Source organism: Clytia hemisphaerica, unplaced genomic scaffold (genome assembly GCF_902728285.1).
Source record: "Clytia hemisphaerica strain Z4C2 unplaced genomic scaffold, Clytia hemisphaerica genome assembly, whole genome shotgun sequence".
Classification (NCBI taxonomy): domain Eukaryota; kingdom Metazoa; phylum Cnidaria; class Hydrozoa; order Leptothecata; family Clytiidae; genus Clytia; species Clytia hemisphaerica.
Window position 1 is genome coordinate 726,894 of NW_027103806.1, and position 23,550 is coordinate 750,443.

The 23,550-nt window shown below is 33.3% G+C and overlaps 3 protein-coding genes across 4 annotated transcripts in view; all 3 read left to right on the top strand.

Annotated features, from left to right (window-relative positions):
* LOC136806446 (kinesin-II 85 kDa subunit-like) overlaps positions 1 to 23,550 on the top strand; it is a 205,037-nt gene that overhangs the window by 29,788 nt on the left and 151,699 nt on the right. The gene's annotated exons all lie outside the window — the stretch shown is intronic.
* On the top strand, positions 1,306 to 5,774 carry LOC136806466 (zinc finger protein 665-like). Its single transcript, XM_067063048.1, has 2 exons — positions 1,306 to 2,395; positions 4,581 to 5,774. The coding sequence occupies exons 1-2, from the start codon at positions 1,319 to 1,321 to the stop codon at positions 5,673 to 5,675; spliced, it is 2,172 nt and encodes a 723-aa protein (XP_066919149.1). The 5' UTR covers positions 1,306 to 1,318; the 3' UTR covers positions 5,676 to 5,774.
* LOC136806448 (zinc finger protein ZFP2-like) lies at positions 12,230 to 20,978 on the top strand. Of its 2 annotated transcripts, none has more exons than XM_067063026.1 (3): positions 12,230 to 12,284; positions 18,869 to 20,527; positions 20,914 to 20,978. In XM_067063026.1, the coding sequence occupies exon 2, from the start codon at positions 18,886 to 18,888 to the stop codon at positions 20,521 to 20,523; it is 1,638 nt and encodes a 545-aa protein (XP_066919127.1). In that variant the 5' UTR covers positions 12,230 to 12,284; positions 18,869 to 18,885; the 3' UTR covers positions 20,524 to 20,527; positions 20,914 to 20,978. The 2 variants fall into 2 exon arrangements, with proteins under 2 accessions (XP_066919127.1, XP_066919128.1); XM_067063027.1 differs by lacking the exon at positions 20,914 to 20,978 and adding an exon at positions 20,700 to 20,847.

The window sequence follows — 23,550 nt, forward strand, 5'->3', positions numbered from 1 at the left end:
AAGAAAGTTAACTTTGCATCAAAGAACTATCCATCAAGGTTAAAAAACTCTAATGTCAAGAATGTGGTAAATCTCTTGCTACAAAGATTTATTTGAAAAAAACCCAAAGAACAGTCCATGATCAAGCCTTTTGAATGTCAAAACTATGGAAATTCTTTTGGTGAGAATGGTTCGTTATAGAAACATCAAAGAAAAGCACATTATAAAATCTAACCTTTTTAATGTCATGGATGTGGTCAGTCTTTTGTTACAGACGCGTCAAAAGGATGTTCACGAGAGAATGAATGTGTGAATTTGTGAAAAGTGTTGCAAATCTTTTCCAGGGAAAACTAATTTGAAGACGCACCAAAGAACAACCGAAAAGGCAATAAGAACATTTTTGGATCTTAAAAACGAAAGTCTCATCGGATTTTGTCATCGGTTAAAGAGCTACCTACGGTGTCTTCAATAGAGTTTTATTCTTACAAGCTGGAATAGATGATAATGCACTGCAAACCTTTCTTAAAAACATTCAAATTTGTATCAAATTACAAAATCTACAAAGCTAACTCTTCTCCTGAATTGTCCTTTTTTGGCCAATTTTTTCGAAATCATAGATGTGTTTTAGTTATGATGAAGTCATAGTGATGTCAACATAAGCAAGTTACAATTTTGTCACTTCTAAAGGGGAAAGTTTTTGGATCGAAAAGTTTTTCAAAATCTTTTATTGTTGAAGGGGTCCCTATTATTAGAAAATTATTGTCCGTACAACCCCATTCCTTAATGAGTAATGAAGATGACAAATGAAGAAAAATAAATTTAACTTCTTGTAGAAAAGTGCTATGATCTTCAATTTTGTATCGGAGATGCTTCAATATTACAATGTCATTAATGCTAAAAACAATTAAGAATATTCATTCAGTCAAAAACTACAGTTTAAAACTTTATTATTTCCGAATTTTTATTAAATTTTATGTTTTTATTTTTATCATCATTTTTATTTCTATTCCACTCATTTTTATCTTTTCAACAAGTACTAAACTAAAATCAATTCGAATCAAAAGTTACAGCCTTTTTTGGCTCCGCTGCAGATTATATTGAGACAGACTTTAGTTTGGTTATGGTTTTACTTACATGTGTGTGATTATTTCTTTTCACCTTTTTGCTAGTCCTTGTATATCACAAGATCGAATAAAGTATTCTGAAATATAGAGTTTTTAGAAGTCTTTTTTTAATTTCTTCAACAATTTTACTTAACACTTCTTTAGAAGTTTTCAAGCATAATAATTTCAACTCTGGTACATACAGTACCTTTCATTTAGAGTATTTTGTTTAAAAAATGAATGAGATTGAAGGAATAAAAATAAAAATTGAAGAGGAAGAAATTCATGGTGGTGATGAAACGAATCATGAAGATTTGGAAATTGTTATCAAACTGGAAAATGAATCAATTGGATATGAAGACGACGAAAATTTAGAACCATTCGAAAACCATGAAAGTGAACTATTTAAAAATTCTTGTAGAAATGTAAAGGGGAACGATGTTACATCATCCGAAGAAACAAACCCCAAAAATTATGAAATCACCATTAAACTTGAAGATGAGTCAAAACCTCAAGATGATAAGAATCAAAGTGCAAAATCAATAGAAAATTTGGGAAATCGAAATTCAGAAAATATTAATGCTGGTACGAATTATTTTGATCAGCTCTCCGTAAATGAAGAAATTAATTCAAAGATCGGGGAAGGAATCACTATTAAGTTTGAAGATGGATTGGATAGCTTTCACAACCATGAAAATGCAAATCTACAGGAATGTTTTGAGGCTATCAAGACTGACAATTCTAATAATGACGATTTGACAGGTGCAGATGGTTTTGATTACGATCAAAGTATTAGACCTTTCAAGTGTAATGAATGTGGTGACCGATTTTACCAAGAAAGCACTCTAACTCGACACAAAAGGATCCATAAAGAATGTAAGTATAGATGCAAACAATGTGATAAATGTTATAATAGTAAAAATAATCTTATTCAACATCAAAAAGATTTTCATGAAGGTTTGAGACCCTTCAAGTGTGACGAGTGCCATAAAGCCTTTTGTCGCAAAAATTACTTAACAATCCATAAAAGAACAATTCATGAAGGTATAAAGGCATTTGAATGTCAAGAATGTTGTAAATCATTTGGAAGAAAATCGGCCGTAACCTCGCATAAAAGAACTGTTCATGAAGGCATAAAGCCTTTTAATTGTCAAGAGTGTGGTAAATCTTTTGGACTTAAGACGACCTTAACTTCTCATCAAAGAACTGTTCATGAAGGTGTAAAGGCCTTCAAATGTCAAGAATGTCGTAAATGTTTTTCTACAAAGAGTTCTTTGAAAAGGCATCAAAGAACAGTCCATGATAAAGCCTTTTGAGGGTCAGAAATATGGAAAAAGAATTGAGAGAAAGGTTCGTTAAAGAAACATGAAAGAATAAATAAATGAATAAATTTCATTGATGTGAAATGTCATTGATGTGTTAGATTTTTTTGGACCTACCGGGAGGTCCTTTAATTTGACCGTTGTCCGTTCGTCTGTTACAAGCTTTTCTCGGGATTGGCTCATTAGTTTTTTTTAATTTTTTGCACAATGATACAAAATGGCAATGCCTGAAAAGTGACGGAGCCCGATTTTTGAAACAAATTTTTGGGGGGCAAATTTGGGCCAAAAACTACCTAAAAATAAGGTTTTTTGGACTTTGTGCAAAATTGCTTCATTAGTTTTTCCTGATTTTTGGCAGAAAGATAGAGTGCAAGGTACCCTAAAATGTGGCTGAAGTAATTTTTCTCGGAAAATTTTTTTTCGTCGTCAAATACGGATTTTCGCAAATTTGGGCCAAAAACTACCAAAATATAAGGTTTTTTGGACTTGGTGCAAAATTGCTTCATTAGTTTTTCCTAATTTTTGGCAGAAAGATAGAGTGCAAGGTACCCTAAAATGTGACTGAAATAACTTTTCTCGGAAAATTTTTTTTCGTCGTCAAATACGGATTTTCGATTTTGTGGGGAAATTCCCTTTTACCATTTTCCTGTTTGCAGCTTTTCTTGGGATTGGCTCATTAGTTGTTTTTAATTTTTTGCACAATGATACAAAATAGCAATAGCTGAAAAGTGACGGAGCCCGATTTTTGTAAAAAATTTTTGGGGGGCAAATTTGGGCCAAAAACCACCTAAAAATAAGGTTTTTTGGACTTTGTGCAAAATTGCTTCATTAGTTTTTCCTGATTTTTGGCAGAAAGATGGAGTGCAAGGTACCCTAAAATGTGGCTGAAGTAATTTTTCTCGGAAAATTTTTTTTCGTCGTCAAATATGGATTTTCGCAAATTTGGGCCAAAAGCTACCTAAAAATAAGGTTTTTTGGACTTGGTGCAGAATTGTTTCATTAGTTTTTCCTGATTTTTGGCAGAAAGATAGAGTGCAAGGTACCCTAAAATGTGGCTGAGGTAATTTTTCTCGGAAAATTCTTTTTCGTCGTAAAATACGGATTTTCGTTTTTTTGGGGAAATTCCCTTTTACCATTTTCCTGTTAGCAGCTTTTCTCGGGATCGGCTCATTATTTTTTTTTCATTTTTGCACAATGATACAAAATAGCAATGCCTAAAAAGTGACGGAGCCCGATTTTGAAAAAAGAATTTGGGGTAAATTTGGGCCAAAAACTACCTAAAAATAAGGTTTTTTGGACTTGGTGCAAAATTGCTTAATTAGTTTTTCCTGATTTTTGTCATAATATTTTCAAAAAAAGACGACCAAGTTACACAATGATAAAAGAAAATAAATAAGACGTTTTTGCATTGTTCTAAAACTTATCGTGTTTGCTCAATACCAATAGTAAAATGTAGAATACCTACTTTTATCTGATTTTGATCAACAGGTAGGTCCATTCAGCATGTTGCTTGTTTCACTTTAATCCACAGACACGTCGGAAGGAAGTTCAAGAAGGGATTGAATGTTTCAATGTGTGAAAAGTGTTGCAAATTTAATTGAAGATAAACAAGGAGCGCAGGCTATTAGCGATGGGAGCGTTTTAATTTCTTTAAATATAAAAACTTCAACGAATCTTGTCATTGATAACGAGCTACTGAGCCTTCAACGGCACTTTCTACGGGAAAATTGAAACAAATGATCATATACTTACTGCCAACCTTTCTTATAGAAACACATAAATTTATAATAAACCTGTCAGTTAAAGCTAATTTAGTCTTGATTAGCCTTCTTTCTATAATTTATTTTGTATTATAAAATGTGCATTTTGTTTATTAATATAAGGAAAGTGGAGGCCAGCTAGCAAATGATATTTCACAAATAACGCTATAAAGTACAAATAATGTCTGAAAGGTAAAATGGGCTAGATTAATAAGCTGAATTTATTGGGATACTCAACACCTCAACATCAAGAAATAATCCCTTTGATTCAAAAATCGAATCAATTGTTTCAGAGTGATTAATTTAGGCGACCTTTTTTTCATAGTGTGCGAACAATTTTGGGATCTTTTTTCAAGCGCGATATATTAAATGCGTTTATTGTTTTTTTCTTTCATTTAGAGTATTATGTTTAAAAAATGAATTCTGTGAATGAAGAAATGAAAAAAGAAATTGACAAAGAAGAAGTTCATGGTTGTGATGAAACCAATCATAATAATTTGGAAATTATTATCAAACTGGAAGATGAATCAATTGGATATCCAGACGACGCAATTTTGGAACCATTACAAAACCATGAAAGTGAATTATTTAATAATTCTTGTAGAAATGTAAAGGGGAACGATGTTACATCACCCGAAGAAACTGACCCCAAAAATTATGAAATCACCATTAAACTTGAAGATGAGTCAAAACCTCAAGATGATAAGAATCAAAGTGTACAATTAATGGATTTTTTGGAAAATCGAAATTTAGTAAATATTAACGATGGAACTAATTGTTTTGATCAGTTTTCACCGATTAAGGAAATGAATTCACATTTCGGGGAGGAAATTACTATTAAATTTGAAGATAAATTGTTTCAAAACCATGAAAATGAAAATTTACAGGAATGTTTTGAGACTGACAAGATCGAAAATCCAAACATTGACGAAATAACGAAAAGTTCGGTTAAAGAACATCAAAGAACGATATATGATAAACCTTTTAAATGTCAAGAATGTAGTAAATCTCTTGCTACAAAGAGAAATTTGTTGAGGCACCAAAGAACATTCCATCAAGGCATAAAAGCCTTTCAATGTCAAGAATGTGGTAAATGTTTCGCAGAGAAAAAGAAATTAACTTCGCATCAAAGAACTGTTCATCAAGGTATAAAGCTTTTTAAATGTCGAGAATGTGGTAAATGTTTTGGACGCAAGACAACCTTAACTTTGCATCAAAGAACTGTTCATGAAGGTATTAAGCCTTTTCAATGTCAAGAATGTGGTAAATCTTTTGGACGCAAAACGACCTTAACTTCTCATCAAAGAACTGTTCATGAAGGTTTAAAGCCTTTTCAATGTCAAGAATGTGGTAAATCTTTTGGACGCAAGACGACCTTAACTTTTCATCAAAGAACTCTTCATGAAAGTGTAACTGTAAAGGCCTTCAAATGTCAAGAATGTGGTAAATGTTTTTCTACAAAGAGTAATTTGAAAAAGCATCAAAGAACAGTCCATGATACAGGCTTTTGAGTGTCAGAAATGCGGAAAGAATTAATGTTTGTTAAAGAAACATGAAATAATTTTAAATTTCTTTGGTGTGAAAAGTCATTGATGTGGTAGGGTAGGTCTTTCTTCCTTTTGTTCAAAGACACGTCAAAAGGAAGTTGAAGAAGGATTAAATGTTTCAATGTGTGAAAAGTGTTGCAAACCTTTTGCAGGGAAAACTAATTTGAAGACGCACCAAAGAACAGCCTACAAGGCGATGAGAGAAATTTTGGATCTTAAAAACGAAAATCTCATTGAATCTACGGTGCCTTCAACAGATCTTTCTACTTGAAAGCTGGAACAGATGATAATGTGCTGCAAACCTTTCTTAAAAACATTCAAATTTGTAATCAATTACCAAATTTAAAAAGCTAACTTTTCTCCTAAATTGTGCAACTTTTCTAAATCATAGTTGTATTTTGATTATGAAGCCAGTCATAGTTATGTCAACCTAAGCAAATTACAATTTTTGATCTTAAATACACGTAACATCTAAGGTTGAAAGTTTTTGGATCGAAAATTCTTTTGAGAATTATATTGTTAATATATTGTTAATTAAATGGGTTATTATTTTTAGACAGTTAATTATTGTACGTACAACCCAATTCCTTAATGAGAAATAACAAGGAAAGGTTTGACCTTAATCTCTAATAAAGGTATTCCTGAGTGGAATATACTCAAAAAAGTTTAGGAAGGAAGATGACAAATCCAGAAGAAAAAATTTAACTTTTTCTAGGTCTTGTACACCACAGGAACGAATAAAGTATTCCGAAGTAAAGGATTTTGGGCCATCGTTTTTTAAATTCCATTTACAAGTTATCTTAAGTTAAATCTTTTCAAACATAATAATTTCAATTCTTTCTTTTATCTTAGAGTATTTTGTATAAAAAATGAATTCTGTTAATTAAGAAATGAAAAAAGAAATTGACAAAGAAGAAGTTCATGGTTGTGATGAAACCAATCATAATAATTTGGAAATTATTACCAAACTGGAAGATGAATCAATCGGATATCTAGACGACGAAATTTTGGAACCATTAAAAAACCATGAAAGTGAGTAATTTAAAAATTCTTGTACAAATGTAAAGGGGAACAATTTAACCTCATCCGAAGAAACTGACCCCAAAAATTACGAAATCACCATTAAACTTGAAGATGAGTCAAGGCCTCAAGATTATAAGAATCAAAGTCTACAATTAATGGATATTTCGGAAAATAAAAATGCGGAAAATATTAACGATGGTACGAATTCTTTTGATCAGTTCTCTGGAAATGAAGAAATTAATTAACCAATTTGGGTAGACTGGAGTCGTTTATAATGCGTGTAATACTAATAATACCAATACTAATAATAATAATACGGGATTTAGTTTGTATAAACGACTGGAAGAATTCGGTGTTCCAGCCTTATAGATACCCCGGCTAGCTACGCAGAAACTTGCGTAGCGAGAAATCAATTTATCAAGCAATAACAAACTCTGAAAACAAAATAAACTCAAATGAAAAACTTTCAATACACAAATCCACACACATGTTTTTCTCAAGAATTATTTTGAGCGGGAAAAAATTATAATTGCAAATATTGACACTTTTCTTTTGTTTGGAGTTAGTGCACAAAGGTTTCTAGACGACTAAAATTGTTCCCTTTATTACTTTTTGCTTTATTTCTACTATGTATGAATTAGTCTGCTAGACTACAATTTGGGAGGAAATTGCTATGAAATTTGAAAATGAATTGAAAAGCTTTCACAACCATGAAAATAAAATTTCACAGGAATTTTTTGAAGCTGATAAGATTGAAAATCCAAACATTGACGCCATAACGAATAGTTTGATTAAGGAACATCAAAGAAGGATACATGATAAACCTTTCAAATTTAATGAATGTGTCAAGTTTTTTACAATGAAAAGTAATTTGAAGGTGCATCAAAGAACAGTCCATGAAGGTATAAAACCATTTTTGTGTCAAGAATGTAGTAAATCTTTTGGAAATAAACAAAATTAACTTCCCATCAAAGAACTGTTCACGAAAGTGTAAATCCTTTTCAATGTCAAGAATGTGGTAAGTTTTTTGCTACAAAGAGAAGTCTGGAGATGCACCAAAGAACTGCCCTTCAAGGTATAAAAGCGCTTTTCGATGTCAAGAATGTGGTAAATCTTTTGCACAAAATGTAGACTTAACTTCTCATCGACGATTTTTCCATGAAGGTATAAAGGCTTTTGAATGTCAAGAATTTGGTAAATGTTTTATAGAGAAAAGAAACTTAAATTCTCAACAAAGAACTGTTCATGAAGGTGTAAAGCCTTTTAGATGTCAAGAATGTGGTAAGTGTTTTGCAAAGAAAGCAAACTTATCTTTGCACCAAAGAACTGTCCATCAAGGTATAAAGGCATTTACATGTCACGAATGTGGTAAATCCTTTGGACAGAAAGCGAACTTAACTTCTCACCAAAGAACTGTCCATCAAGGTACACATTGTCAAGTATGTGTTTAAGTCGTTTCCAAGCAAAAGTTACATAAAGGTGCATCAAAGAACAGTCCACGAGGGTGTAAATGCCTCCAAATGTCAAGAATGTGGTAATTCATTTGGACATTTATCAGCCCTAAGCTTTTTAAATGTCAAGAATGTGGTCTGCTATTTGGGCGGAAATATGATTTGGAGAGCCGTCAAAGAATTGTTCATGAAGGTATAAAGGCATTTGAGTGTCAAGAATGTTGTCTGCTTTTTAGGTGGAAATATGATTCGGAGAGGCATCATAGAATTGTCCATGAAGGTATAAAGGCATTTGAATGTCAAGAATGTGGTCTGCTTTTTGGGCGGAAATATGACTCGGAGAGGCATCATAGAATTGTCCATGAAGGTATAAAAGTATTTGAGTGTCAGGAGTGTGATAAATGTTTTGCTACAAAGAGTTATTTGAAGCGGCATCAGTTAATTGTTCATGAGGGGATAAAGGATTTTGCGTGTCAGGAATGTGGTAAATCTTTTGGACAAAAAGCGAACTTAACTACGCATCAAAGAACTGTATTTAGATTAAAAGGCCTTTAAATGTCAAGAATGTGGTAAATCTCTTGCTACAAAGAGATATTTAGAGAGCCATCAATATTAACAATTCGTGACAAAAAACCTTTTGAGTGTCAGGAACGTTCGTACATGTTTCAGAGAGAAAGGTTTGTTATAGAAACATCAAAGAAAAGTACATCATAAAATCTAACCTTTTCAATGTCATGGATGTGGTCAGTCTTTTGTATTTAGATTTTTTTACAGACACGTCAAAAGGAAGTTCACGAGGGATTGAAAGTTTCAATGGGTCAAAAGTGTTGCAAATGTTTTGCACGGAAAAATTATTTGAAGACGCACCAAGGATCAGCCAACGTGACGAAATGAAATTTTTTTGCATATCAAAAACGAAAAAGTCATTGACTCTTTGTCATTGATAAAGAGCTACCTATGGTGCCAAATTCGGAAATTCATTGAAAATTTTTCATCAATTACCAAATATAAAAAGCTAACTTTTCTCTTAAATTGTCCTTTATTGGTCAATTTCTCTAAATCATAGATGTATTATGATTAGTCCGGGAGCCAAATCCTATATCTCCTTAAATAAGCACTTTTGCTTAACCCAAGATTCTACAGGATAAACTATATATTTTTGGAATCCTCAACTATCCTAGTTTAAGAAATGGTCGGTCCCCAAAGCTAACTCCTGGTCAATTTTTCATACTGGGCCCGAGTTTAGGGGGTACTTTTTACCCTTTGTAAGGATTTGCTAAGGAAAATGACATTCCAGGGATGATATAATTTGCTGTATCTAGTCAATCAGTTGACCAATTGCTTTGAAACTTTGCAAAAACTTTCAAGGTAGGCTGATGATTATTTTCGGCAAAAAATTTTTGTGAAAAATTATTTTCATAGGTTTGCCTGGGGAAAAAGAGGGAAAATTTGGGTATTTTAACTAAGTTTTGACCCTTTTTAAGTCTGGGACCTACCCAAACAACTTTTAATGAGACACAAACTAGGTGTTATGATAGACTTTGATGCAATACATCAGAAAAATTTCAAACAAACAGTATTTAGTATTATTTCAGGGCTGCAGGGGGTAAAATTGCCCATTTTTATGGGTTTTTTCCTTATTTGAGCAATTTTCACCACTAATCTTGGTTAAAACGTCATCAAAAATAGTTTTAACTTGATTTCGTGTAATATATCCTGAAAGATTACAATGCTGACTTAAAACTAACAAAACCAGGGTGCAAATGGACAAACCAGGGGGTAAAAATGCCCATTTTAGGCGATTTTTATCGTTTTTGGACCTATTTCACCCATAAAGCGGTTTTATGGTGTACCAATTTTATTTCTGACCACTCATTTTGTAGTAGGAGCAATGGGAAAGTTATTTGTGGTTTTCATTGTCTGTAATCAGGGTCACTGTGGGCAAATCAGGGGGTAAATACACCACTTCTTGGTAGTTGTTGCCTGAATTTGGATGTTTTTATTGTATGGTAGCCTCAAAGTTATGAAATTTTGAGATGGAAACCAGTTATATACCCTTCAGTCATTTCTTAGTACCTTTGTTGACAACTACACAAAATAATGAGGGATTTAACTTAAGTTATGGCCAGATTATAACATTTTTTGACGTAATTTTGTCAGTTTTTGCTTTGAAATTCCACTATATTGCTATTCAGAGCTTCCCAAAATGGTCCCTGTACTGGTTTATAAGTAGAATAGTTATTTGGAGCCTAATAATTTGTAAAATATTGTTAACTTGGGTAGAAATAAAAGTGATGTGTCATTGTTAAGGCCTGTTTTGATGAAAATTTTCTAATCGTTTTGTGAAAATAAAACTAACGGTCCTCTGCATACTCATAATGTACTACATACACATAATTTGACTGATCATTTTTGCCGTATTACTGACCTTTTATTAGTAGCTAGTCTCAAGATAATAATTCTACAAGTAGCTGGGACCATTTTGGGAAGCTCTGAATAGCAATATAGTGGAATCTCAAAGCAAAGACTGACAAAATTACGTCAAAAAAATGTTATAATTTGGCCATAACTTAAGTTTTAAACCCGTCATTATTTTGTGTAGTTATCAACAAAGGTACTAAGAAATGACTGAAGGGTATATAACTGGTTTCAATCTCAAAATTTCATAAATTTGAGGCTACCATACAATAAAAACATCCAAATTCAGGCAACAACTACCAAGAAGTGGTGTATTTACCCCCTGATTTGCCCACAGTGACCCTGATTACAGACAATGAAAACCACAAATAACTTTCCCATTGCTCCTACTACAAAATGAGTGGTCAGAAATAAAATTGGTACACCATAAAACCGCTTTATGGGTGAAATAGGTCCAAAAACGATAAAAATCGCCTAAAATGGGCATTTTTACCCCCTGGTTTGTCCATTTGCACCCTGGTTTTGTTAGTTTTAAGTCAGCATTGTAATCTTTCAGGATATATTACACGAAAATCAAGTTAAAACTATTTTTGATGACGTTTTAACCAAGATTAGTGGTGAAAATTGCTCAAATAAGGAAAAAACCCATAAAAATGGGCAATTTTACCCCCTGCAGCCCTGAAATAATACTAAATACTGTTTGTTTGAAATTTTTCTGATGTATTGCATCAAAGTCCATCATAACACCTAGTTTGTGTCTCATTAAAAGTTGTTGTTTGGGTAGGTCCCAGACTTAAAAAGGGTCAAAAATTTAGTTAAAATACCCAAATTTTCCCTTTTTTTCCCCAGGCAAACCTATAAAAATAATTTTTCACAAAAATTTTTTGCCGAAAATAATCATCAGCCTACCTTGAAAGTTTTTGCAAAGTTTCAAAGCAATTGGTCAATTGATTGACTAGATACAGCAAATTATATCATCCCTGGAATGGCATTTTCCTTAACAAATCCTTACAAAGGATAAAAAGTACCCCCTAAACTCGGGCCCAGTATGAAAAATTGACCAGGAGTTAGCTTTGGGGACCGACCATTTCCAAAACTAGGATAGTTGAGGATTCCAAAAATGTATAGTTTATCCTGTAGAATCTTGGGTTAAGCAAAATGCCATTTTTTGGGTTTGGCTCCCAGACTAGATTTTGAAACCAGCCAAAAGTGATCATTATTATGAACATTAGCAAATTACAATTTTGACTCTGAAATACATATAAGGGTTGGACCCGATAGTTTTTGGACCTACCCTGTAGGAGGTCTTATAAGTTAACCCATGTTCGCATGGTTTCTAACGAGCAAATTTTACAAAAATGCAAATATCTGGGGATCAAATGTACAGCTCGTTCAAATATCTCAAAACTTAAACAAAAACTCACTGAGTATGATGTCGATTTACAAACACTACAAACGAAAAACAAAGAAACTGTGCCTCAAATAGGTGAAATTGTAGAAGAGGTTATGAAACGAATCAATGCTAATGTGATACCCACACAAAATAACAAAAAGTCGTCTACGAAGAAAAAACGATCAAGGATGGTGGAAGTCAGTGATAGCAGTGAAGAAAGTGAAGGAAGTAACACGGAATCGAGTTCGTCGGACGAGGAGCCACCCAAACGAAAGAAGTCGAAAAAGGGTAAGAGAACGTCCTTTTTAAGAACTGCTTCGTCCTGAGATACAGCGTAGCTCCTGCTGTCAAGAGCAAGATTTTGCAGGGAAAATACGTACCTTTATATAAACTCTTTCCTGGATTTAAGAACAGAGGCCAGGAGACAGCCAGTGTATGGAGTGAGGATGGCAAGATTCGGCTAAATGTTGGGGATGGAAACAAGGAACGTAGACTGGGGAAGCAGACGTTAGAGGTTGCCCAAATGCTTATTGCTCTCATGTACAAGGAACTCATTTCAGCCGATTTTCCTACGAGAGTGGTTGACATTGATAACTATATGGCTAACATTGTAATGGTAGCTAGCAAATATAGTGGGAAAGCATATTGGTTTTATCATTTATATTTTTGGGATAGGGCAGCTGAGTACAGTGAAAGGGGGGAGGAATTGAACTGGTCTGCCCTAGACGCGGAAGCTTTGCATGCGGTGATTGCGAAAAGCTCTTCTGCCAACTACTGCGACCAATGTCAGTCGTGGTATCACAATCCAGCGCAGTGTCCGTTCAGCCTGAGACAAGAATCGCCCTCCCAAGAAAGCTACAGCTCCCCTAACGGGGCTGGTAAGTCTACTTCTTCGTCCACTTTTCCACTCCTTAATAACAGGGCGAGGGCATTTTATAAAGGTAAGGAGATTTTGCACTCAGTTCAATTATAGCTTATGCCATAAGAAGTGTCCCTTTCTTCATATGTGTAAGTATTGTAATAGACACGATCACTCCATCAAAAAGTGCTCAGAGGCTCCAGAAGAGTGAGCTCCCCTGTAAATATTTCTTTGCTAGAAAAAGAGCTAGCAAACCATCCTGATAGAGAATTTGTGGAATTTTTCTCTGAAGGATTTTATTTTGGTTTTGATGTAGGGTATTATGGTCCAGATAGATCTAAAGGTCTCGAGAAATCTACAATCGGCTCGAGATAACCCAGAAGTGGTGGATGTTTACCTGCAGGACGAAATAAGGAAGGGTAGAATAATGGGACCTTTTGACTCTCCCCCTTTTGAGAATTTTCAATGTCAACCGATTGGGATTGTACCAAAAAAAGTACCTGGAAAATTTCGCACGATTATGGACCTTTCATACCCAGAGGGGTCATCAGTTAATGATTTTATAAACAAGTAAGAGTTTTCATTGAAGTACGTCACAGTTGACAGAGCAATCGAGTATATTTTACAGTTAGGGCGAGGATGTCTTTTAAGTAAAGTCGACATTGAAGGGGCTTTCAGGATAATTCCCATATGTCCAGAGAACTTTAGGCTACTTGGAATTCTTTGGAAGGAGAAATACTACTATGATACCAGGCTAAGTATGGGGGGGGGTACATCTAGTCCTGCTTTGTTTGACAGGCTGTCAGAAGCACTTGAATGGCTTACTGCTAGGAAATATGGAGTAGATTATATATGTCACCTGCTTGACGACTTTCTAGTGGCTAAACTACCAAGCAAGAAAGGCGAGTCATTGAATATAATTTTGGAGCTTTTCCAGAGGTTAGGTATTCCTATAGCACAACATAAAGTGGAGGGTCCTTCTCAGAAGCTTGAGTTTTTGGGCATTACACTTCCGACACTTGATACTGTAAAGCTGAAAGCTTAACTGTCTGATGAAAAGGTTCACAGGTTAATTATTGGGGGGATAGAAAGTTTTTTGGCCAGAAAGAAGTGCTCTAAACGAGAGCTTTTGAGCTTGATAGGCTCATTGAGCTTTGCGTGTAAGGTTGTTGCTCCAGGGCGAATTTTCCTTCATAGATTGATTACCCTAAGTTGCACGGTCAGAAAGCTTCATTATAAGGTTTATATCAATCAGAGCACCAGAGAGGATCTTAAGATGTGGCTAGACTTTCTTAAAAGTTGGAATGGTAAAAGTTTCTTTTTATTAGAAAGAGAGCTGAGTTTGGCAAGTGATCTAAAGTTTTTTACTGATGCTTCCAGTACGATAGGTTATGGTGGCTGTTTCGGTAGACCAACTTTTCTCAGGATTGAATAATAGAAATCTTTTGATTTTTGGTATAAAGGTGCAAAATGTTTTGTGGCCAAAATGTGACGGAGCTTGATTTTCGAAAAAATAATTTTTGGGGCAAATTTGGGCCAATAAACGGCTAAAAAACGGTTTTTTTGAACTTTGTGAAAAATTGGATCATTAATTTTTTCTGATTTTTTGCATCAAAGTAGGGTACCATCATAGGTATAAGATGGCTCACGCAGATTTTTACAAAAAAATTTGTTGGCTTAAAAAACGTATGTTTATCTATAAGAATCACTATTAATAAGCATACATCAATGTTCTTAGAGTTCTTTTGAGTTTTCAGGAAACACTTATTATTTTTTGGCTGAAAAACAAATCTTTATCTATTAGAATCACAATTAATAAGCATACAATGTTCTTAGAGTTCTTTTGAGTTTTCTGGAAACACTACTAGATAGCGGGATTTGGAGTACAGGTACATTTTTGAAAAAATTTTTAAATTGAAAATTAAAAAAAAATTCGAAAAAAATTATAAGTACATAAAATTTGAGATTTCAAAATTGGAAATTTAAAATTTTAAAATTTTTGAAAAAAGAAAAATAAAAGTGGTCAAAATTAGAAATCACCCGCGCGACAAAAATAATCCGCGTGATTTAAAGAAAATGCTGAGTCATCAAAAAAAGTTGTCAAAAATTGTGAAATTTTCAATTTTGTTGAATAATTTTTGATGATTTGAAATTAGGAAAGTGGTCAAAAATCGAAAAAAGGAAATTCCCTGAAAAAGTTGTTGGTTGGGGTTGTACTTATATAATAAAAGATGACCGCAAATTTATTTCACTCAACTACTAAAATAAATAAGAATGAAATGATGAATGAATCGGTTAAAGAGTTACGTGAGTAAGGAAGGTTCCTTGGAATTCGTGGTTTATGGAAGAAAAACAAGGAACAAATTCGAGAGCATTTATTTAATAGTGTTTTTAAAGAAGTTACACGTTTTTTTTATAAGAACAAACTATATAAGAACATAAGGCTTCGAGGCCCAACAATCTAAGAACATTCTAAGAACATACTTAGGCTTTGGAGATTTAAAAACATGCAATTTCTTAAGAAATTACATCAAAATGCTTAAAAAATGCTGAAAATATGAACATTTAATTAATTAAAAGTGTTCAAATTAAGTTAGTTGCTTCAAATGAGCCTTTGATGGAGTGTGGGCCATTGCCAGAATGGTTAGGAAAGAAGCGATGTATTTATGCGATCGATAAGTATGATGATAATCTTTGTGTTTGGAGGTGTTTAGCGATATATAAGCGTTTAGAAAGTGGTAGAACTAATCAGGTTGAAAAGCGAACATGTATAGCAGCTCTTGAATTAGCTAGAGATTATTATGGAGATCTAACTTTGACGAACGAAACTGTTAGAGCAACAAAATTGATTGATTTTGAAGGCATTGCAAAGCATCATGATGTTAACATCATGCTTTATGAACCAAAACAAATAGAGATTTAGCGGCTTGTGTATGGTAAACTTCAATATAAGAAAGATTTACCTACGATGAATATTGGTTTGTTAGAGGGTCACTGTTTTTATATTAAAGATGTAAGTATTTTAGCAAAACGATGAATGTAAAGGATGTAAGCAGATTTTTAAACAAAGTAATCATTTATTGAAACATTTGCAAAAGGATCGATGTAACGGAGGAAAAACGAAGGAAATATGTAAAGGAAAACAGTTTAGACGGATTTTTAGCGCTTCAGATAATGTGTTTTATGGAGGTGATACAGGATTTAGTTATACGGCTTGTCAGTGGATTGAGGCTGAAAGTTCAAAGTTAGGAAAACACATCCATCACAAAATGTGCGGACATGGTGGAGAGAGACAGGTGATGGCTATGATTAAAGACGATGAAGGGAAAGAACAGGCTTCTTTTTATCCTGTAGACGGATATGAGCCAGAAACGAATACCGTGTATCAATATAACGGTTGTAAATGGCACGGTCGTACATGTTTGGGAAATAGAACAAACAGACAGAAAAAGTGCTATTATTCTACAAAGACTAGAGACTATCATATTGTAAATAATGGCTATAATTTGGTGAAGGTTTGGGAATGTGAGAAACCAGAGTTGAGTAACAAGTTTTTTGAATGAAAATTTACTCCTTATCCACATTTTATTGTGTATGATTTTGAAGCATGAGTTTTACCTGAAAATATACGACCGACAGAAGATCTAACCTATATTCACAAGCAAGTAGCAGTTAGCGTTGCAATTCACGACAGTTTGAGTAAAGAGCCAGTGTATCTTGAAGATGCAGATCCAAAAGAATTGACGCGACGATTTATATATCAGAAACAAGAAGCTATTATAGAGGACGTTGAAAAGATTTAACCTCGTCCTAGCGACTTTAAGATGTTACCTGAAAAAGCGTTGTAATGAGTGGGTATTAAGTATTTAAGTAAGTACAAAAATCATGCTGAGTGTGTTGTGTTTTGAAAAAAAAATTAGTAAACAACTTTTCTAGAGAAAATCCATGGTCTAGTGGTTAAAAAAAATTGAAAAAGCTGAACAGAGAAGTAAAAAAATTGTGGTATTTTAATTTGAAAAGCTGTAAAAAATAAACATGGTAAAGTGTGGAACTTGTAAAGAAGAATTGACACAACAAAGAAAAGAACCTCGTTACCATAAAGGTGAGGTAGTTGGATGGACGATATATACTGGATGTGCAAAAAATCACCATATAACGACTGAATTCAATAAGAAATGATAATCAAATGCTGAAATTTTTATTTTAAAGAAAAAGTTTGTAATTTATTTGAATTTACACAAAGAATGTCCAATTCAATTCATCTATAGTAGAGTACATTAAAAACTGGAATCACATTGCGACGCTGTTGTGTATCGACCTGAAGTTCACTTATAATTTCCAAAAAAGAATACAAAATAAAATTGATATTTTTTTTCATTTTGACTTGGGTTTAATTTTATGAACGTTTATACACGTTTTTTTTTATAAGAACGTCAAAAATTTTTGAAGCCTTCGGATGTTTTTAGTTTTTTGGATTTGAAGCCTAAAAATGTTCTTAAAATGTTCTTATTTTCAGCATTTTTTGAGCATTTTGATGTAATTTCTTAGGAAATTGCATGTTTTTAAGTCTCCAAAGCCTTAGTATGTTCTTAGAATGTTCTTAAATTTTTGGGCTCGAAGCCTTATGTTCTTATATAGTTTGTTCTTATAAAAAAAAACGTGTAATACACTTTATTTTATAAGTCTGAAATTGGACTTAATATCATGGTAATGTTTTGGGTAACGGGCTCACTTACCCTTGTAATTGCCTCTTTCTCCTTTATACTGCCTTTTCTAAATCCAGATCGAATCGAAAGTTTCAAAGTAAAGAATTTAGGGCCGTCCTTTCTTCAAATTTTATCCAACAGTGTTACTTTAAATCTCTATCATGATGATTTCAAATTTGTTACTTTCTTTCTTTTTTGCATGTAACTGTGTTTTTTGGACCTACCTCGGTGGGGTGGAGGTCCTATAAATTAACCTGTGTTTGTTCGTCCGTTTGTCTGTTACCAACTTTTCTCAGGATTAAATAGAAATCTTTTGATTTTTGGTACAAAGGTGCAAAATGATTGTGGCCAAAATGTGATGGAGCCCGATTTTCATAAAAATAATTTTTAGGGCAAATTTGGGCCAAGAAAAGTTGGATCATTAATTTTATCTGATTTTTTACATGAAAGTAGGGTACCATCAAAAGGTAAAGATGGCTCACGCAGATTTTTGCAAAAAAATTTGTTGGCTCAAAAAACGCATGTTTATCTATAAGAATCACTATTAATAAGCATACATCAATGTTCTTAGAGTTCTTTTGACTTTTCAGGAAACACTTATTATTTTTTTTGGCTGAAAACAAATCTTTATCTATAAGAATCACTATTTTTAAGCATACTCTTAGGTGCTAAATAAACGCCCCCCCCCCCGCTTGTTAATTTTTCGAAAATTTTCCAACCCCCCTGGACCTTATTAGGACCCTCCCGTTTATTAATTTTTAAAAATATTTTCAGCTGTCAAAGAGAAGGCCCCTTATTTTGCTCTAAATAGGCTGATTTTAGCCTTTTTTTACCATATTTTTGGGTTTTCAGAAGTACGATTTCAAACCCCCCTGGCAATTAGATCCTCCCCGTTTAATAAAATCTCAAAAAATTCCCAACCACCCTGTTCATTCAAACCCCCCGTTTATTCGAACCCCCCGTTTATTCGGCACCTAAGAGTACAGTAGATCAATGTTCTTAGCCAAATCATTATTTTATTATTATTTTTTCTAAACAAAGAAAATGTCACCTTAGAGTGCAATGGTTTGAGTTTTCTAGAAACCTTATTTATTAAGCTGTGCGTTTTTCTGATAGTGCATTGTTTTCATAAAATTTCTATTTCAAAAGTCTCTATATATGTTTTGATAGTTTCTTCAAATAGATATTCTTTCATTATATTTTTTGTATTTTGACCAATTATGTCGTATGTCTATCATTGTATCAATGTTCATTGATTAGTTTTGATAACCAGGTAGGTCCATAAAAGTATCACTTGTTTTCTTTAGAAAATTACGTTTGAAAAATGAATGAAATTGAAGAAATGAAAATAAAGACTGAACAAGAAGAAGATCATGGTTGTTATGAAACGAATCATGAACATTTGGAAATCATTATCAAACTGGAAGATGAATCAATTGGATATCCAGACGACGAAATTTTTGAACCATTAAAAAACCATGAAAGTGAACTATTTAAAAGTTCTTCTAGAAATGTAAATGTGAACGATGTTACGTCACCCAAAGAAACAAACCCACAATATTATGAAATAACCATTAAACTTGAAGATGAGTCAAAACCTAAAGATGGTAAAGATCAAAGTGCACAGTTAATGGATATTTTGGAAAATCAAAATTCCGTAAATATTAACGATGGAACAAATTGTTTTGAACAGTTTTCACCGATTGAAGAAATTAATTCACAGATCGGAGAGGAAATCACTATTAAATTTGAAGATGAATTGCAAAATTTTCAAAGCAATGAAAATGAAAGTCTACATGCAATTATAAAGGCATTTGAGTGTCAGGAATGTGGTGAATCTTTTGCTACAAAGAGAAATTTGGTGATGCATCAAGTAACAGTCCATGAGGGAATAAATCCTTTTGAGTGTCAAGAATGTGGTAAGTCTTTCGGAAAGAAATCGAACTTAACTTTACACCAACTAACTGTCCATCAAGGTATAAAGGCCTTTACATGTGAAGAATCTGGTAAATCCTTTGGACAGAAAGCGAACTTAACTTCTCATCAAAGAACTGTTCATGGAGGTGTAAAGCCTTTTCAATGTCAAGAATTTGGTAAAACTTTTGGACAGAAAGCGAACTTAACTTCTCACCAAAAAACTGTTCATCAAGGTATTAAGGCCTTTAAATGTCAAGAATGTAGTAAATGTTTCGCAGAGAAATCTTTTCGACGCAAGACGACCTTAACTTCTCACCAAAAAACTGTTCATGAAAGTGTAAAGGCCTTCAAATGTCAAGAATGTGGTAACTGTTTTTTTACAGAGATTAATTTGAAAAGGCATCAAAAAACGGTCCATCAGGGTGTAAAAGCCTTTAAATGTCAAGAATGTAGTAAATGTTTTGCAGAGAAAAAAAACTTAACTTCTCATCAAAGAACAGTCCATCAAGGTATGAAACCATTTTTGTGTCAAGAATGTGGTAAATCTTTTGGGCAGAGAACAAACTTAACTTCTCATCAAAGAACTGTTCATGAAGGTGTAAAGGCCTTTAAATGCCAAGAATGTGATAAGTCTTTTACGAGAAAAAGCAATTTGAAGGTGCATCAAAAAACGGTCCATCAAGGTGTAAAAGCCTTTAAATGTCAAGAATGTAGTAAATGTTTTGGACAAAATACAGACTTAACTTCTCATCAAAGAACAGTCCATCAAGGTATGAAACCATTTTTGTGCCAAGAATGTGGTAAATCATTTGGGAAGAAAACAAACCTAACTTCTCACCAAAGAACAGTACATGAAGGTGTAAAGGCCTTCAAATGTCAAGAATGTGGTAAATGTTTTTCTACAAAGAGTAATTTGAAAAAGCATCAAAGAACAGTCCATGAGAAATCTTTTGAGTGTCAGAAATTTGAAAAGATTTTTGGAAAGAAATGTTCGTTAAAGAAACATCAAAGAATTTTGAATTTCATTGGAGTGAAAAGTCATTGATGTGGTAGGTCTTTCTTTCTTTCGTTCACAGACACGTCAAAAGGTTCAAGAAGGATTGAATCTTTCAATGTGTGAAAATTGTTGCAAATTTAATTGAAGATAACCAAGGAGCAGGCTATTAGCGATGGAGGGTTTTATTATCTTTAAGTATCAAAATTTTTAACTTTCATCCACAGACACGTCGAAAGGAAGTTCAAGAAGGATTGAATGTTTCAATGTGTGAAAACTGTTGCAAATTTAATTAAAGATAAAGAGCTACCTTCGGTGCCTTTTTACCTTGTAAATTCGAATATTTCTTGAAAAACACTCAAATTTTCAAGCTAACTTTTCTCCTAATTGTCCTTTTATTGGGTCAATGTTTCTAAATCATAAAAGTTATTTTTTTACAAGGGACAGTCTTAAAGTGATGTCAAGACAGGCACCAAAGAACTTTCATCAAGGTGTAAAAGCTTTTCAATGTCAAGAATGTGGTAAATCATTTGGACATAATTCGGTCCTAATAACTTCGCATCAAAGAACAGTCCATGAGACAAGCTTTTTGAGTGTCAGAAATGTTGAAAACCTTTTTGGAGAGAAATGTTCGTTAAAGAAACATGAAAGAATTTATAAATTTCATTGGTTTGAAAAAAGTCATTGATGTGGTATATATTTTTCTAACTTTTATCCACAGACACGTCGAAAGGAAGTTCAAGAAGGATTGAATTTTTCAATGTTTGAAAAGTGTTGCAAATTTAATTGAAGATAACCAAAGGAGCAGGCTATTAGCGATGGGGGCGTTTTATTATCTTTAAATATCAAAATTTCAACGAATCTTGTCATTGATAACGAGCTACTGTGCCTTCAACGGAACTTTCTACTGGAAAATTGAAACAAATGATCATATACTTACTGCCAACCTTTCTTGGAAACCCAGAAATTTATAATAAACCTGCCAGTTGAAGCTGATTTTGTCCTAATGAGCCTTCTTTCCATATTTAGACAGACTTTAGTGTTGTTATGGTTTTGCTTATATGCGTGTGATTACTTCTTTTCATCTTTTTGCTAGTTCTTGTATATTACAAGATGGAATAAAGTATTCTGAAGTAAAGAATTAAGGGCTGTCATTTTTTAAATTTCTTCAACAATTTTACTTAACACTTCTTTAGACATTTTCACAGCGTGAAAAGGTCGAATATCCGTGTACTTTAAAGCTTCGGATACGCAAGGATATTGGGAAATATCCTTGCGTATCCTTGAGTAACGCATATTAATATCCTATGCCGAGGATACTGGATTTTGGGAAAAATACAGGTTAGGATACTACAGAATACGAATACATACGTATACAGACAGATGCATACCCGTATGCACGTTTTGTATTCGTATGCATACGATATCAATATCCGTTTAGTAAATCCCGAGGATTCCTATATGAAGGGTCGGATTCTTACGAATATTGAGAAAAATATCCGTCAATATTCACAACTACACACCAATATAACGAGTATTTGACAGTACATATTGGAGGATATTTAGGGGAAATTCTGAAAGGAAAAACAGAAAATATCCGAACTTGTCTACTCGAGAATCCAAAATATCTTTTAATTTGACACTAGTTGTTTTTTCTCATAATTGTGGAAAGACTAAAATTTCTTAGGCTTTTTGTCGTTTGAAAGTAAAAAGAGAACAAAATGCATATTCATAGTTATGTTATTTTTAAGAATAAATGTGTACTACAAAATTTCAACTTATGCTTGGGAAAAAATAAAAACAAAAATTTAGAAAATAACATTGGAAAAAAATTGAAAACAATAAATATGATAAAAAATCCGATGTTTTTATGACAAAAATATTCCAAAAATAAAATTGGACAAAACTCTTTACAAAAAAATACTCTTTATAATTCTTTACAGACTTTCAAGATAAAAATTAGAAAAGTTATTTAAAGGTTTAAATTCTGCTCAAACATTTAAAACAATATAAATCGCTTGATTCTCGGTTGGAATCTGGTAATACTTGTACGGCAAATAAAATCCAAACTCATCTCTATCTTGATCAAAAGCGGTAGTCCTTGTGACTTCATTACAGACTTTAAGATATTCCATGAAAAAAGTTCCTTTCCTCTAACTGGTATACTTTTTGTCTGATGCCGTTGACATAACTAGTTTTGTTGATCATATAAATCTGATTGTATGTTCGGGCAAACGTTTCATTTCATTGACCAGATTCTCTTGGCACTTATGTTCCATCCTTCTGTTGGTCATTACAATGCTAAAAAATACAGAAAATCAATTTGACTGCAATCTTGGAACTAGTTCCTTTTAAATCTTTAAGAGTGACATATGGAAAAACTTGGAACTGCTGGAGAAGTAGGCCAAGCATAAATTATTCATATGAAAAGGCCATTGGAAAAGTAGGGAAGTATCCTCTGGAAGGAAAAGAAGGACACACCAGATTCTTGACAACCTCTATGCCCGAAAACTGAATGTTTGAAAGATAACATAGTCTGACAGGTTCACCAGGATCAATGCAACAATGTTTAAATGAAAACATAAGAATAAAACAAATATAACATACAAACCTATGTCATGTTGCATGTATGGAATTTCATTTGATGGGTGAAGTTTTTCTAGACGATTCGGTTAACTTTGTTTGTGATGTCTACTCTGTCCTCGGTCCTGCTGCACCTGAAAATGTGCGAAGTTTGTTATAATTTTCTGATTATGTACCATCAGAACTGGTAACTTACAGTGGAGGGAAACTCTGAAGTGCCTGGCCTGACTAAAGCAGCAAAATTTCAAAACCAAATGTAAGAATATGTTTGACGTGCCAGGACGTGCGATCGTTTTTGGCAAGTTACTTGTCAACCGGTGAATTGCCGATAAGTGTCATTGGATAGTAAAAACTCTTGCAAAATCATGATATTTCAAGAAAACCAAATGTAAGGATACTTTTCACATGCGATCATTTTTGGCAAGTTACTTGTCAAACGGTGAATCGCCAGTAAATAAATAGTGTCATTGGATAGTAAAAAATCTTGCAAAATCA

What these genes read in the sequence shown, in the direction of transcription:
- LOC136806448 (XM_067063026.1), top strand. Translation starts at nt 18,886, where the DNA reads ATGAATGAAATTGAAGAAATGAAAATAAAGACTGAACAAGAAGAAGAT.
- LOC136806466 (XM_067063048.1), top strand. Translation starts at nt 1,319, where the DNA reads ATGAATGAGATTGAAGGAATAAAAATAAAAATTGAAGAGGAAGAAATT. An exon ending in CAGTCCATGATAAAGCCTTT is followed by an intron (nt 2,396 to 4,580) that starts TGAGGGTCAGAA and finishes TATGTTTAAAAA; the next exon opens with ATGAATTCTGTGAATGAAGA.